This window comes from Coccinella septempunctata, chromosome 6, assembly GCF_907165205.1.
Source record: "Coccinella septempunctata chromosome 6, icCocSept1.1, whole genome shotgun sequence".
NCBI classification, from domain to species: Eukaryota; Metazoa; Arthropoda; class Insecta; order Coleoptera; family Coccinellidae; genus Coccinella; species Coccinella septempunctata.
In genome coordinates this window covers 18,499,018-18,516,016 of record NC_058194.1, presented here as the reverse complement: position 1 = coordinate 18,516,016, position 16,999 = coordinate 18,499,018, and the positions used below count along the sequence as shown (strand labels likewise).

The 16,999-nt window shown below is 34.9% G+C and overlaps 2 protein-coding genes across 4 annotated transcripts; one reads left to right on the top strand and one right to left on the bottom strand.

Annotated features, from left to right (window-relative positions):
• Positions 1 to 268: 268 nt before the first annotated feature.
• On the bottom strand, positions 269 to 6,097 carry LOC123315043. Of its 2 annotated transcripts, XM_044900588.1 has the most exons (10): positions 5,643 to 6,097; positions 5,358 to 5,592; positions 5,140 to 5,310; positions 4,912 to 5,083; positions 2,806 to 2,915; positions 2,555 to 2,726; positions 2,329 to 2,467; positions 1,203 to 1,305; positions 729 to 847; positions 269 to 672 (listed from the first exon to the last, which is right to left on the bottom strand). In XM_044900588.1, exons 1-10 carry the CDS (start codon positions 5,966 to 5,968, stop codon positions 300 to 302), a joined length of 1,920 nt encoding a protein of 639 aa, XP_044756523.1. In that variant the 5' UTR covers positions 5,969 to 6,097; the 3' UTR covers positions 269 to 299. The 2 variants fall into 2 exon arrangements, with proteins under 2 accessions (XP_044756523.1, XP_044756524.1); XM_044900589.1 differs by lacking the exons at positions 5,358 to 5,592; positions 5,643 to 6,097 and having other exon boundaries at positions 4,912 to 5,052; positions 5,140 to 5,280.
• LOC123315042 (tetratricopeptide repeat protein 21B-like) lies at positions 5,958 to 16,945 on the top strand. Of its 2 annotated transcripts, XM_044900586.1 has the most exons (8): positions 5,958 to 6,099; positions 6,154 to 6,406; positions 8,031 to 10,396; positions 14,151 to 14,570; positions 14,625 to 14,794; positions 14,952 to 15,056; positions 15,403 to 15,799; positions 16,110 to 16,945. In XM_044900586.1, the coding sequence occupies exons 3-8, from the start codon at positions 8,200 to 8,202 to the stop codon at positions 16,757 to 16,759; spliced, it is 3,939 nt and encodes a 1,312-aa protein (XP_044756521.1). In that variant the 5' UTR covers positions 5,958 to 6,099; positions 6,154 to 6,406; positions 8,031 to 8,199; the 3' UTR covers positions 16,760 to 16,945. The 2 variants fall into 2 exon arrangements, with proteins under 2 accessions (XP_044756521.1, XP_044756522.1); XM_044900587.1 differs by lacking the exon at positions 6,154 to 6,406 and having other exon boundaries at positions 5,963 to 6,099.
• Positions 16,946 to 16,999: the final 54 nt, after the last annotated feature.

The following is a 16,999-nucleotide window of genomic DNA, read 5'->3' as shown; positions in this document are numbered from 1 at the left end:
GTAGAAAATTTACCATTACCAACTAACAGATAAAAAAATCTGTACATTGATATAGCTTTTATGACAGATTCTACAAAAAAATTGAAGATACCACAAGGATTCTAGCGAAAGGTTTTAATGGTTGAAAATTGGGGAAGAAGAGAGGTCATATTTCTCAAACTGGAGCTGGACAAAACATCAGAATCAGTATCATTGTCAAACTAAATATTGTTTTACTCAAAAAATAAAGTGGAATTGGGGCATGTAGAGCGAAAAAATTGTTACGAAAGATTTTTTAACAATAATTTAATAATTATAAACTACCTAAGATAAAAGTCATCCGATATATTAAGATTGGCAACATGAGTATGAGGAGAAATTAGTTCATAGTAATGGTGTTCCGGTATTGGAAAACCTTCAGTAAAAATTCTCTCGTCTTTCTTGGCGAAAAACATTTTACTCCCATTTTTATATAGTCTCATATTTTTCGTTAGCGTTTTCAACATACCTTCAGTAGCAGTGTTAATAATCACTATCATCAGTTCTAAGTTAGGATTTCCTTTGAGGAACCTATTAAGATAAACATCCCCAAAGTTATCTACATATTTACATTTGAGGAATAATCTTTCCATTTTGGTCATCTGTGCCAAACCAAAAAAAATGTGCTCTAAAGAAATTCTATAAATCTCATATCTGAAACAAATTTCATAAAATATTAATGTTCCCATCCAATACATAGAAATACTCACCTAAGATTTTTCAAATTTTTTGCCATCGATATGTTCATACAGAAATCGTGATTGAAGGCTTCGTTTGATAACACAACATTAACCTTCAGCGTTTCTAAATAAACACATTGTTCAAAGAGCTGCAATATAATTCCATATTGAACTTGATTATATTATACTCTACTCAAAAAATATGTTTGCAGTGGTATTTCGGATCAGCTAACTTTGACAGGATCGCCAATTTGCCTGAGGGTCGCACAAGTGTAGCTTTTTCAGAATCCTTATCAATTTTCTGAGGAAATACCGTTCATTGAATATTATTTATTCATCACTGATGATATAAAAGTGCGGTATGGTAGAAGATAGAAAATAGATGGTTATATGCCCCTCAGCTTCAATCCGAAATGCCCTTCTGAATACAGACATATTAAATGCAAGAAATATTAGCTGAATATGCTTTTTATGAATTCAAATTTATCAACTTGAAAATTTTACCTTTTTGATGAATATTCCATTCAGGGAAGCAGGAACTTCTAGAGTCAATTCTGTTAAATTTGTAAGGTACTGTATGAAATAATATATTCTGAATCCTTCATATCTGTGAAATGAAGTGCATCTTCGTTAATTTATAGTGTTGAATTCTGTAGTACATAATGGATCTGTCAATGCTAAACATTATGGTTCATAGTACTACTACGTATAGGGCTTTCCAGTCATTAGGTGGGGAGCGCCAGGGGTGCACCACTCCTAATTATGACCGTTCCAGTACGCGGTGCTTCTGACCGGGGCTTCATGCACCGGTAGCTGTGAAACGCCAATCATGTCATATTTGATGACTTACTGTTAAGAAAGTTAGGTTAGTTTAATTTAACAGTTTAGATTTGGCGTAATAGCGCGGGCGTGAAGCTACAGTGCGCAAAGCTCCAGGGCATCGCGTACCTGACTGGAAAGAGTGGGGATCAATCGGATCTTTGTTAAGTTAGATTTTAAGCAAAGAGTAACCAACAAGAGGATGCACTCTGTCCTTTTGGCCGGTTGGGTTTCAATGACCTTGAGGGAATACTCATAATTCGATATTCGAACTATTTTGAAAGAAGTCGCATTATTTTCATAAACGGAAATTGATTCGTTTCCGACAGGATACGAAAACGAAAGCCGATATCTGCCGATATTCGTTCGGTTCGCAACTCGCAATTTGATTGGACGCCCAGATTCTGATTTGACTGCGGATGATTCTGTTCGCAGTATTCTGGCGCGTATCGTGTCCCCACTCCAAGGTTAAAATTCCATGAGTCAGATTTCGCCTTGTAAATTGACAGAGTGAAACCTCTTGTTGGTTACTCTTTGTTTTAAGCCAAAATTGGGTAGGATTGTTTTGCTGTACATAACACAGCACAGAGCTCCATTCCGAACTTACAGCATGATTTTAACATTTTCAACAACTTTCATTGGTTTGTCAAAAGATAAGTGTGGATGAACTGAATTTGCATTAAAAATAATAAAATATTTAAATTGGCAAAACATAGTGATACATATCTGACAGAAGAAACAAATATGAAAGGAATTTGTATTATTTTGGTTGGGGACTAAAATACTTTCACATAAAACAATTTTTTTTTACCTGCAGCATGCATAGAGTTCCAGTTTTTTGAGGTTACTCAAGCCATCTACAAATTTTTTCTCTTCTTCTGAAAGTGGTTGTTCGTGGTTATATTTTCTTTTTTTCTTAGGGTTTTCGTCAGAATTCTGCAGGCGCTCATCTTGGAAGAATCACCAATGAATGTAATCATGTTAAGCTTCATTTTAAAATCCTCAGAACTGAGAACATAGTGAGAATTACAACTTACCTTTGAATAAACAGTTGGTTATTGCGATTTTATTCAACTTTTTGCAGTTATCAGAAGCAACAATTTCTTTTATTGCAGTCACATATCTAGGAGAGCATGAAGTTGAATAATGCATAAAATTCAATTCCTGAAATTCTATTTTGTTTATGTCTGTTTTTCCAAAATATAATCTCTAAAAATGAAAACTTGGTAAAAAGGCAAATGAAAAAAAATTTTAAATATAGGAGAACACATAATAGGTGGTATAATACCTTTGCATCATATAAACCATATGGAGGTGCTGCATGAAGTTCATTCAATACCTTCCACGCTGGACTAACTGCTAATGCTCGAGGATCAGGACTTTTCACATCTAGTTTCTCTAGAAAAAAAATGTTGAATGTATTTTGTACATTTCTCACACAGTTTAGTGCTATTAACAGCATATGATTGAAGCTTGGAGACCATTGATCTAACTGGTCCCCTGTTAGAAATAAGGTTATTAGTCTATTATTAATCCCAGTAGTATACAAGTGCTGATGATACCCTTGAGCATACAGGGTTTTCGGCCATTAACTGGACAACTAGTCGTGTAGATGAGATAACACAACGAAAATTCTATTAAGAATAAAATCCAAATATTTCTATATAGAGGATAGTATCAAATAAGGAAACTAACATGTTTTACAATCGCGTATATTTCCGAGGATTAATATTATGAAACTCACAAAGGACAGGTACCAGTGGCGTAGCTTGCCTTAGAGGGGCCCTGTATCAAAATGTGTTGAGGGGCCCTAAGGAAGGGTGAAGTAAAAATAAAAGTAGCAAAAAATGTTCGATTAGTATCGCAATGATTATATATTTACTTATAATTAAAAGTTCTAACTCATACTTGGTGCTGGGAGCGAAATAATACACAAACAAATAGCATACAAACAATATAAAATAATATACAAACAACATAAAATGATAAACAAATAATAAACAAAAAATACCAAAAATTAAAGATACGCTTTTCTAGCATTTATTTAAGCAAATCTATTCATCAAATCAGCCATAGCTGGTGACGATTTCAGTTTTTTAAGTTGTTCCCCCTCTATTGACAATAACGACATGTCTGACAGCCGTTCCTGTCCCATAGAAGTCCTCAGATAATTTTTTATGAGTTTTAATTTTGAAATAAACACCTTCCAGCGATTGCAGTTGTAACCGGAAGGGTCTAAAATAAAAGGCATGCAGTAATATCGTCCGGAAAACTGGATGCAAGTTCTTTGATGGCACGAATTTTCTGAATTTCAGATTTTAAGCATTTGTATCTATCTGAATGATCGATTCGGTGTAATGAACGGGATTTTGAAATGAATGGTTGTCTTAGCAGTTATTCTCAAAAATGCTATTGTAAAACCTGTAAGAGGTTTCGGAATTTTTTGCTTACAGACATTCGGGGGCCCCTAAAGCCTGGGGGCCCCGTATCACTGATACCGCTGACCGGAAGTAAGTTCATACGAATAAATATGAAGGCTCCAATGAAAAATCCAATTGATGCTTTCAGATTGGACTTCAGAATGAAAAATAGCATGAACTTCAAAAATTTCAACAATTTTTTTAACATTCAAAATGTTGTGTTTGATTTTTGTCAAAATTTGTTCATTGGAATGTCTAGAAAATTGAGTATGTATATTCACAAAATGAAATCCAATTTAGCAACGAAGAAAAAAATCAAGGAATTTGAAGGTTTTCTGCCATTTGGAATGCAAGAAAATATCACTGAAAAATAACCTGCAACACCCTGGCTCATGCAACAATCTGGCTCATGCTTCGGAATTGGGGTATATATCATAAGGAAACAATGTTTCTTCAGTTTATGGTGAAGCACCCTGTATATTGCTACCCTAGGACCACCCAACCAATCCAAGGATAACCCACTACACCTTTCATCTTGTGTGAACCAATAAGATACAGAAAGGATCGCAAAATTCGTTATTTGTTTAGAAAACAATTAACACCCTGTATCTTGGAAACAAAGCATTTTCAGACAAAGGCCTATGGAATTTTCCAGCTACAAATAACTCGGACAAAAATATCTGAAATTCGATCGGAAAGTTTGAAAAGCACACTGTATATTATTTTAATTTAAATTGAATGTCGACAAACCTATGCTCAATCTATATCCATCTAAATTTATTTCAAGAATCTTGTCTTCAAGTGACCAACTTGGTCTGAAATTAAGATGAATCAATCAACAAAAATCCAAGCAAGCAGGCACTCTGATCCCAGCAGATCTCTTACCGGAAATCCATAGAGCAAGCAGTGTTTTTTTTATTAATTCTACAATTAATGAGCAATAAAATAGTAAGAAAGAGACCAATAATATTTACCATAATATGCTTCCCTTCCTGATTTTTCACTGATAAATATTTTAGTCAAATCCTTGAACCTCAAATCACTAAACATTGAGCATAATGCTTTGAAGGCAAATATCTTCAAATTACAGCCTGTATATGCCAAATGATCATAATCTAGTGGATAAGAATTTGTAATATCATGTATCTGGGGAAAAACATCACTATATACTTATCTTAAACTAAATAGGATTAGATACTCACCCATAATTCACTTAAATGTTTCAATTTTTTTATTAGACATTGTAAGCGATATTGGCAGGTGAAATCTTTCTTTGAAATAATTTGAACACATAAACTTTCAATATTGGGGAAATATTGTGCTTGTGAGTCTTGTAATTCTTTATCTTCTATAGTGATTGATAATTTTTTCAACTGAAATAATAATGTTTCAATTTGTAAATGGAAACCTGAAGATATACCTTTTTTGATTTGTAACATTGGGTGTCAGTCTTTGAGATGCCAATTTTTGTCCCTATAAGGTAAAGTTCTTTGAGATTTCCGAACTTTTTTAAACATTTTCTTATTTCTGCAGCTGGTACCCAGTAAACGTTAGTGATGTTGAGCACTGCAACTATTTCTGGACACAATTTCTTCGTGATCACCGGGAAGGAAAGAGTCCTATTAAATCCAGTTTTCTTTGAAAGATTGATAGTTCTGAAATGAACGTTCTTTTGAAACGTGAATATATTGGAAAATTGACATACCCAAATATATTTTTTTCACCAAAAAGATATTCATATCGTTCGTAGCACTCACAAAAATGAACCACATCTAATGTATTTAAGTGTCCCAATATTTCTAGTAAAATTTCATCTGGTAATAACGTGAAGTAATCTGAAACATCAGCTGTTTCCATTGCAAATTGACAATAAAATAATCCACTGAATAATATATGGATTGGCCCTAGAAAGAGAGCATCGGGCCTTGAAAGCAGATACAACAACTGCCTCTGCCTGAAAGAGATAGAGCGACTTTGGTCAGTGTCAAAGAATGAGGTTAAGTTCGAAACATTGAGGTTATGTAACTGCATCTGTGGTTTACATTTTGTTTGTATACAAATTTGAAGCTATCGGTGATAGACTTATTAATCCATTTTATAAACAGTTTCTTCTTTCATATGTCCACATTATATACCTATCGTCAGTTGGGAAGGATAATAACGTAAGTATTATGCTTTGATCACTATTCAGTTCGAAACCACTGCACACATTCTAGTTCAAGATCCTTTGTTATGGTTGGAACTAGGAGCACCTCATCTTTGTCCACTTATGACGACGGTACGGCTGAAGTAATTCAAAACTTGAAAAAAGGCGAGGTTGTTGATACTGGAACCGAATTACGGGCAGTGCTGGGAGCATCTCAATATGCTAAAGTTTTATATAACAAATTTGATAATATTTATGACTTGCAACATGCTGTTATACCCGATGTATACAAAGGGAAAGGCGTTGGGTCTATTTTCGCCGAGGTATTTCATGATTTATTGAAATATAATACTAAATCTATACAACTTGCAGCTCATTTTAAAAATTGGCAGCAAGTTTTATATGTGTTACAGATCCATATATGTACATATCACTTGCAGATTCTGCAGGTTTACCAATTAGTAATCAAATCAATAAAATTATTGGTAGAACTTTACGGAAGGCGATCGGTTCTGCTCGTAATTTTTTATGAATGCAGATGATAGAAAAATGAAATATTAATAACAATTCAAAGTTTTTGATCATTTATGTCATAACTGTCATAGATCGGTGTGTTCTGTGGATGGTTTGCTTACATCCATTGAACTCAATAAAAAATTGAGTGCAATGTTTACAAAAGCAATGTTTACATTTCAGCGTGACGTCAATTTTGTGTTGTTTCTGGCGATTCAAATTTATCTCCCAGCCATCTGGTGGCGAAATTTTCAAGCTCTATGAGTGGGATTGGATCGCAAAGATTATAGAGTTATCTTTATAATCTTTGATTGAATCGTACTATGGGGGTAGAGATCCCTCCATAGATCGTACCCGTATTAACGCTTGTTTGTGAGAATTTAATGTTTAGAAGTTGTGTTTCTGCTTTCAGTTTTCATATTTGAATTTCATGATTGATGATAAATTACCTCAAAATCGAAAGTTTTTGCAAAGAGGAACTTTGGTTTTTGGTTGTGTTTATGGTTGAAATAGTTGTGTCGAATGGGACATCGTGCCATTTCACTTTTTTCCTGAATATGTATAATAGTTCCAGAGTACAACTAATCAATGGAAAGGGCAGAATACCTCCCCTTTACTAAAGGGTCTTGAACTAAATATAGAATTTCAAAATTGTTGCCCACTGGGCGTCAATTTTGAGGTTTAAAATCAGCTGGAGGTCAAGTAGACTTTAAAATGAACTCTTAGGTCACATTGAATGGGATGTGTGTATTCGAGGTCACTCTGAAGACAAAGAAATTTTCATTTTGAACATGACTTATTCATAGGATCTTTTGAAATGAGTCACCTTGATTTGATGTTCAAAATGACTGATAAAAGAGTCCTGCGTTCAAAGGCCGATATGAATATCAACAAGTGTTACGATCTGAATTGAACTAGCCAATTTGCCATTGTCAGGACAACTTAATGGAGAAAATTCCACCGAAGAAGAGCAGATGCTGAACATGGTTTCGGTCTCATTTGACCTCGTCAGAGCAACACAGCTCTTCCGATGGAAAAACGTTTGGAATTGATGGACCCTAGGGTCCATCGTTCTCCGATTCTCCATTTTAGTTGTCTTGACGCAAATTGGCTAGTTCAATTCAGATCGTAACACTTGTTGATATTCATATCGGCGGGTGGTATACATCTGAATTAATTCTTATTATTGTATTAAGTGCGTGATCATTCCTTCATTAGATTTTATGTTTTTAATCCGCAGATAATATCAAAGGTCTGTTCAATAGAAACAATAAAGTTGAATGAAAAAAATATGCCAGGGTAAAGATGTTGGGTCTTTATCGATGAGTGAATGAATACTTCTGAATAATTACTGACATATGTGAAAATCAAAACCATTCTATTTATCAGGAGACAAAATAACTAGTTAAATTATAAAGTTAACTTTTGTTACAGAAAATATTCAATCATCTCATAACGCAAGACAAATCAGTGAAGATAAAGATAACCTGTGAATTTTTGCAACACTTTTATGAGAAGAATCAGGAGAAGTATGAAAATTATATAGAGAAATAGATCTACTAAACTAATAAAATATAAAATTAAAGAATATTTTCATTTCATAATGGACCTAGATGAATTGAAATCAACTATTTTCTATTACTTTAGAGAAAAGCTTTACAACTCGGCAGTGAATGCATCAAAGGAAGGAATCACTAAATATAAAGGTCAATCTTGTTTTCATCTGTTTCATGCACTTGGGCTTGTAGTGAACAACCATGTGGAAGAAGGAATTCAAATATTAGAGTCGATCATGTCTGACAATGAGATCAAATTATCAGTCATAATAGCTCTCATGTATAGCAATAAGTTGCTGGGTGTATGTAACAAAGAAGTATATTTGAGGTTGGACGCCCAAATGAAGGAGACACGAAAAGTCGCAGAAGCAATAGATTTCTATTATTCTGGATTTGTTCTGTTTTCATTAAATAAACTAGAAAAATCTCTGGATTACTTAGATAAGGCTCTTACTTTGCATTCAGGTATGTTGGAATGTTGGGCATTGAAAGGGTGGGTTTTACTGGAACTCAAAAAAACTGGAAGGAAGTCTGTGGCTAGTATATCGGAGATTTTTCTACAATCTCTTCAAAGTAAGGCAAACCTCGACTCATTCTTAGGTCTGGGGGAGGCATATTTATATGAAAACAACTATGAAGAAGCCCAGTCAGTTGCAAATAAAACTGTTGTGAGATTCCCAAACATATATCTTTCACTTATTTTGAAATTGAGAGTTCAGTTGGCCATGCAACAATGGGATCATATTGGTGAGACTTTGGGCAGAATTCTAACTCTCAATCAAAATTCGTTGGATGCGTTACGAGTATCTATATTGACAACACTTTGCCATGATGCCGACTATGAAGAAGCAGTCCATTCCATAAAAGATTTTTTAACAGTTCTTGATAGAACAGAACAAAAAAATGGACATTTCTTATTAGAATCTGCAAAACTGTTTTCTGAGGTTTGCGAAAGTAACCCAGATGTTCTTCAGGAAACTTATAGCATGATCGAAGAAGCTGCCCGAAATTTTTCCGATGATGCAGATTTCATTTGTGAGTTGGGATTTCACTGTTTGATGCAGAATGAGATGGCAGACGCCTCACGATTCTTCAAAAGTGCTCTCAAAATCGAACATTCCTCTACAAAGGCTTTAATCGGTACTATATGCATTGAACTTGAACAAAATGGAGTTTCAGAAAAGTTGAAAGATCAAATTGAACACCTCCTCGATATGAAAGGGGCTCAAAACTCTGCAATGACCATGTTACTCAAAGCAAAAATAAGTGATACTGAAGACGAGGCCATTAACTGTTTGAACAAAGCATCTGATTATCATTTGAATCCACTCAAACATTACCCATATTCAGTTAGTTTCCTTAAACTTTTGAATCCTCATTTCATGCTACAGTTAGCAAAGGAATACTTGAAATATATTCCTTTTACTTCTGATTTTTCTTTCACCAAAAAACCAAAGACACCTAGTGCAGCTGCAATAGCTGTGGAAAATATTTTGACTATATTACATAAGGCCTGCCCTGGAATGATTGAACCACTATTTCTACTAGCAAATATTCAATACCACGTAATTGGAGATGTCAATAATGCTACATCCAATCTTGAAATCTTATTGAAACGGGATAATATACCTGGTGAGGCTTATCTGCTCATGGCCCAGATACAAATTCGCAATGAAACATACGAGAGAGCATCTCAAAGTCTTGAAGAAGGATTGAGCATTGATTTCAAACTAAGAGAGAGTCCGATTTATCACTTCATTTCCGGAATCGTACAAAAAAAATTGAATAGTTTCCAGGAATCAATTAAATCCTTAACTACTGCAATTTCAATTATCGCAGACAAAAAATATAAATCAAAAACCGACATTGACTTAAACGAAAAAGCAGCAATTTACATAGAGCTAATAGACGCACACAATCAGATCGGACAGGTCGAAGAAGCGATGAAACTTCTCGAAGAAGCTACTGAAGAATTGCAAAAAACACCAGAAGAATCAAGGATCGTTCTGCTATGCGCAGAGCAGGCCCTCAATCATAACAATGTGCAGGGCGCTCTCGACTTACTTAACAAGGTTGACCGTTCAGATCCTTATTATTCTCAAGCAAGAACTAGGTTCGCAAATATTCTTTTGGAATACAGGAAGGACAAACATGCCTATTTGGAATGCTATTTAGAGATGGCTAAGGAAAATTCCTGCATCGAAACGTACATCCTATTGGGAGATGCATATATGACTGTGCTAGGTGAGATTTTATTGAAATTGACTTGCCAAAAAATGTGAATTTTATAAATTAATTATTGCCGTCCTGAAAATTATTTCTGCCGTGTGAGCTAGAGTTTGGACGCTCCTGCTACGCATGAGAAATAATTTCTAATAAAATCAGGGAAAAAATCTGAAATATCTCTTTTTATTTTTAATAATAGTACTAATAGTGTTGTTCCTTCTTACTGGTTCAACTGATAGAACTTAAGTCATTCAACTGAAACTGCGTTCAATTTTATCATCGCTATGAAGAGCTTGACTTGAGGTTATGTATACAGGTCTGGTTAAGGGTAATCTAGGGGTAGGAAATATCCCATCAGAGGAAGGGAGCGGAAAGTTAAAGGCAAATCGCATCAGTTAAACAAAGAACAATTTTCCCCTCTAGAACTTCCTAAGCCACGCTAAATTGAAATGAAGCGATTAGCGAGCGCTCGAATATTGAGTCTATGTCGAGACTTGATACTAACGTTAAGAGATTGGAGGAGAAATGATGCGAAAGGAGGAGAAATATTTGTTCCCTTTATTTCGCTTCATGTTTTGTTCATACATCTTTCACTCAATTTTTTTATTACGTCTAGACAATTTTTCCGAACCTGTATATCGTTTCGTCGTATTTCGAGGTTGTTTTACTAATTTCAGCGATCAGAATAATAAAGTACAATAGTACAACCAGTTTTCAGTTGAGGGGGAGCTGATTCGTCTTTTCGGGCTTGCGGCTCTAGCATGAAAAAAATCTTTTTTCCATCCCAACCTCGAAAAAACGGTTCTCGTAGCGATCGAGAAATCACCTTTCCCCACCGGTTGGGGGTGGGCGAGTATTACCCCCTCCTCCTCAACAAATGATCGCCCTTCCATCTTCTATACTTTGCGACTGTCGCCGAGATCCTAGGTGCCAGATCTCTTAGATCTCTCCCCTCAAAGAAGGGGTGGGGCGAAAAAAATATTTTTTTTCCATCCTAGATTCGAAAGAACAGTATCTGTAGCGAGAAATAGCCTTTCCTTCCTGAAGGGGTGGGGGTATAACCCCCCTCCATACCAAATTTTTCGAACGAAACGAGAAGCAATACGGACATGTATGAATGGGGGCGATCTGACGCTCCAGTTGATAGATCTTTTTTTTTCAATCTTAAAGACAGAAATCTTAATCTTAAAGAGAAATCACCACGAGATGAACGGTCACGTGTCAAAAAAATCCGTCATCTCTTCGATGGTAAAAAACGAACGCCCATTTATGATTCCCATCAATCACATCGATGTAAAACACCCCGCACAGATGACACTTGTGCCTTATCCCACAGATGACACTTGTGACTCATCCCACAGATAACACTTGTGCTTTGTCCCACAGATGACACTTGTGCTTCGTCCCACACTCGACACTTGTCATTCAACTGATGTTCAATGGTTTTTCTTTCAAAGCGAATGGCAAATTGAAATTGAGAAATGTCAAAAATTTCACCTTTTTCATACGTAATTTTCGGGTATTTGGGTGTCGTAGAATTCGTTAATTCGGTTCTTCGTGACAAAACACAGCCCGTCCCGGTCTCCTATAGGGCTTCGTGCGATCTCCCTATTTCAAAAAGTCTTGCACCTTTCGCCATTTCGGCAAAAATAGCCGAAATTGACCTTTTTCGGAAATTATTTTAGGCGACTTCCCGGGCTTCGATCTCGATGTTCGATACGTCTATGGAAAGGGCGTTAGGCGTTTCATGTCCTCGGGAACTTGGGCTTCGCACTCGTTCCCTCGGAGCCCTGCTAGCTCATATAGAGCGTTTTACCACCTCTTTTTTCACCTTTTCTATGATTCATATTGTATAGTATTATATTATTAATAGTATTGAAGAAATAATGTGATCTTTAGATAGTCATTTTAAATAATATAATCCGAACAAAGACGGAAAAATTTTATTCAAACGTAATTCTTATCAATGCCCACCCAATTTTCGTGTTTTATTCATAATGTCAAAGTGACGCCTATTATGTTTCTCGATACAAGTAGTCCGTGGCCCTGTTAGCGTGCATATCATATGTATATCCATACATTTAAAATAGTGAAATTTGGCATAAGGCACACGATTGAAACAAATCGTCCTTAATACAGGAGGCGTTCCTATAAAATCGACACAAATTATGGTTCTCTCCTATTGTGCTTAAAATTACCTTCTTTATAAATTTCGGTTGAAATTGTGCGTGCCCTGTATTTATTATTACATTTATTTTTTGAACCAATTTTGTGCTAGTATGGTTCCTTGCAAAAGCGCACAGCTCACACGCAGCTTGGAACGGCTCTGATTATAGAGGATGTTTTCAAATCTCTTTTCAACAGAAGGTAAAAGTTGGTAAAATAAAGCGTTTCACAAAAAATCACTTATACTTTTAGAATGACGTTATTAGAAAAATCATTGAAAAAATGGATCCTAGACGCCTTTAGATCGTTTGTGTTCTGAATTAACGGAAAACAAGAGTAACACTTTATTTCATGTCGTGATGACCGAAAAAACAGTATGGCTTTATCATTATGTGTAATTTGGACGATTTTTCATGAAATGGTTCATTTCTAGATATGTAACATTCACTGACAACGAATAAATTAAGACACCAACGTTAAAAGAAACAATATATTAGTTCAAAAACTTACCAGCGAGAAGTGAAATTCGTCTTATTCACAAAATTTTTCTTCTTATTCAAACTTTTCCACATAATTTTACCCGACGTAAAAAGGGGGTAAATAACGGTAACAATTATTAAAAGTTAAAAGCACTTTAGTGAACAATGCTCAAGCATCTTGAAAATTGTATCAGTTTTTTAACACTGTTTTTTACCTTTCCTCGCTCGTACATTAATTTCTTCAAATTTGTTCATATTGTCTCGCATGTATTGAACCAGCAGTCGACGCATTCCACAGTGCCGATATAATAAAATTGAATGGTACTTGAAGTGGATTATAATTCCCCCATCTTGAATCTTTTATATTGGGGATTTCTGCTGGAATGATTTATTTTGACGAGTTTTAGGTAAAACTCGTTCTGACAAGAAGAAACATAAAATATAGGGTGACACGCGTAAAACTTCGATATTTATATAAGGAAAGTTATTCAAGAGTTATGATCCCCTAAAGCAATGTTCAACCCTCTTAATATTGAATTGATGTAGCCCTGTAGCCCTGTAACCGGTACTCGATGAAAATCTAAAATCCATTGAACATGAAATTTTAACATGAGTTGTTAAACTACGACAAGTGTTTAGCTATCAAATAGCATCTTCTGGTGGGTGCGGAGGTAAACTTTAGTTTACCTTTAGTTTTATTTTATTCTTGAAAATGCAGAAGGTTTTCTATTTCTAGTTGTTGTTAAAGTGTAGAATTAGTTGGGTTTATTCATAGAAACGAATAGTTTCCAAATAAATTTGAATCGATAAGATTTTCAAATTACAACAAATTACAATTCCAAACAATTCAACATTTTCCTCTAAATTAATCAAAATTTAATATTTATTATTATTTAATTGAATTCTTTGTTGCTTTTGACCACATGCTGACACTATTTGTTAGCGAAAATCTTGTGAAGAATTAACATCTGCATTATAAATAATGTTCTTGGGGGACCGTTCCATGGTACATGCCTCATCTACCAATCCAATTCACATGTTGAGGTTGGTTGAACAAAAAAAAAAGAAAAATGATCTGCTCCCTTTTTACGCCGAACCTTAATTGAATATATTATGTTTCATTGAAGAGCCCGATTTAGCCATAGAGACTTACCAAAAAGCCCTAAAAGAAAATCCTAGAGATCCATACATCAATTTGAAGCTGGGGGAAACTCTGGTTTTCGCTCATTATTTCCATAAGGCTGTTGAATTCTACAAGGAGGCGATAGAGCTGACAAACTATGCAGAGTTGAAGTTGGAATTGGCACATCTTTATATGCAAATGAAAGAATTCATCAAAGCTGAACATCTCCTTATAAGTGAAATTGAAGTCGAGAATTCTAACAATGTAGATGATCTAGCTTTTCTTCAATATAAGACGAAACTGCTGAATTTATTAGCTACCATCCAAGAGAAGGCAGGTAATAAAGCGGGTGCTCTTATCACTTTGAAAGATGCCAGAGACAATCAAAATAGGGTCAGGAAACGTTTGGCGATAGAATTACCGAGTAAGAACTTTCTGCTGTGTTTGGAAAACCTTTTAATTTTGTTCTATCTTTAAGGAGTTCCGCAAAGTGAAATTGATATTTTAACCTCCATTTACACCAAGCTTGCGGAAATGTCGATTCAAAATAAGGATAATGATGAAGCCATCAATTATTATAAAGAAGCATGTGAAGTCGCCCCAGAAAAAGTTTCTATATTAGGAGCTTTGGCCAAACTTTACATACAGGTAATTAAAAAATTCAATATTCCGCAGAAAATAGTATAATATACCTATTATGAACTTTTGGATTCATATAAGGGTAAAAGTTCGATGTTCATTCAAACTCCGCTTTAATCAATTAATGGTTTGTTATAAGAAATCTTATAACGAATGTATATTTTAGATTAATGCTCTGGAGTTGTGCCAACAAACATGCGGTGTTATTTTGGACATTGACAATGAAAATGAGGAGGCATCACTTTTAATGGCAGATATTGCTTTTCATAAGGTAATGAAACTGAAATTTTTACTATTAATGAAGGTATCTAATGTGACTTTAGACTTTACACTTGAAAAAAGTGAATATTCGGGAGACATTTTTACTTTTTGCACTTTGATCAAATTTTCAATATTGCTTTGTACCTATACAGTACATACCGTGTGGAGAGGCGTATGTTTGACTATTACACACAAAAAGAGATGGTCGCCATAATACTTAATAAATTGTATTGAAAATATCTGGTCTGCAATGTGACATTACAAAAAAATCTTTTAATGAAATTTCCATCATTTCGTCTTGGTGCTCAATTGTTTAACTTAGATATTGAAATTTTGAAGAATAACAACTGTTTCAGGTTGATTTCGATATGGCACTGTTCCATTTTACTCAATTACTGGCAAAACAACCCACCAACTGGAATGCCTTAGTGAGATTGGTGGAAGTTATGCGCAGAACAGGAAATTTGGAAGATTTCCCCGAGTACCTCGATAAGGCGGAAAAGGTGTGCGAGAATCCAACCAAAGAGGGGGGTCTGCTTTACTCCAAAGCCCTTTATCAATGGTACGCAGGCAATTTGAACAGTGCGTTGAGGAACTTTAACGTTACCAGACAAGATCTTGATTGGGGAATGGATTCAATCTACAATATGATTGAAATATGTCTCAATCCCGAAGACGACATGTTGACTGATCAGTTGATGGATAATGATGATTTGGAGTATAGAGATTCTAGGTCTATGGCTTTAAAAACGGGTAAATGAAAAAATTCTAGTACGCATTCAACCTTCTTTTTTGTTCATCACTTATTTTGCCTTAGTCTTAGTGGATATTTCGTATTATTTCTGGGAAGAAGTTCAAATTTAGGAATGATCAGAAAACTACAGTTCTTTGCGGATAATGATAAGTTGACATGAGGTTTTTTCCAAGTCACTGTCTCTAGAATCAAGTATATTAATATTAAATCCTGACACTCTGTATAACTAGAAGTAACACTAGTTATTTACGAAAAACATTACTTAATCCGTTTGAGACAAATATTTCAATGTATTTTCTTTTTTCACAGCCGATCGTCTCTTGAAGGAATTGAAGCAAAAGTTGGGCGAGAGTGTTCTAAAGTACAAACTCTTGGTGAACTTCCGATTATTGGCGACCAAAGAAAAGCCTTTGATAGAACAAGGGTTGGAAGCGTTCATCGCGCTTGCTTCCCAAAATGCTTATAAAGATAATATTGGTGTTATATTGGGTCTATCTACAGCTTATACACTCTTGAAACAATCTCAAAGGGCCAAGAATCAGCTGAAAAGAGTTGTTAAAAATGTATGGACCTTCGAAGATGCAGAATATTTGGAAAAATGTTGGTTGCTTTTGTCCGACTACTACATACAGTCAGGAAAGTACGATGTTGCATCAGATTTATTAGCCAAAGTGATTCATTACAACAAGAGCTCTAGAAAAGCTTACGAATATCTGGGTTTTGTATCTGAAAAGGAACAGAAATATAAGGATGCAGCCGCCAACTACGAATTAGCTTTCAAGTATACAGGAAAGAGTAATGCTTCAATCGGGTACAAACTGGCATATGCCCATTTGAAATCAAAAAATTATCCTGATGCTATCGATGTTGCACATCAGGTAATCAAAATAAATCCAGAATATGCTATCAGAATGAAAAAGGACATTCTAGATAAATCAATGAACAATCTGAGAATATAATTATTGTAATCAGATTCGAAATATTTCAGAGTGTAGTTTGCATAATTTTTTTTTTAATTTGTTCATTCAGGTTAAGTAATTTCGTGTTTTATATGAGATTGCACACATTTGTTACAATCATGTGATATTTGAAACGTATCCGTCCATGTTGTATTGAATATCTTTAAATAGATGAATAAAAATGAATTACACGTTGAGTTTATTTATTCATCCAATTCTTCATTTATCATTCAATCCATT

What these genes read in the sequence shown, in the direction of transcription:
- LOC123315042 (XM_044900586.1), top strand. Translation starts at nt 8,200, where the DNA reads ATGGACCTAGATGAATTGAAATCAACTATTTTCTATTACTTTAGAGAA. An exon ending in TGGCCAAACTTTACATACAG is followed by an intron (nt 14,795 to 14,951) that starts GTAATTAAAAAA and finishes TGTATATTTTAG; the next exon opens with ATTAATGCTCTGGAGTTGTG. An exon ending in GTCTATGGCTTTAAAAACGG is followed by an intron (nt 15,800 to 16,109) that starts GTAAATGAAAAA and finishes CTTTTTTCACAG; the next exon opens with CCGATCGTCTCTTGAAGGAA.
- LOC123315043 (XM_044900588.1), bottom strand. Translation starts at nt 5,968, where the DNA reads ATGCAGTTACATAACCTCAATGTTTCGAACTTAACCTCATTCTTTGAC. An exon ending in AACATTTAAGTGAATTATGG is followed by an intron (nt 5,084 to 5,139) that starts GTGAGTATCTAA and finishes GTTTTTCCCCAG; the next exon opens with ATACATGATATTACAAATTC. An exon ending in AAAAATTTGAAAAATCTTAG is followed by an intron (nt 673 to 728) that starts GTGAGTATTTCT and finishes AATTTGTTTCAG; the next exon opens with ATATGAGATTTATAGAATTT.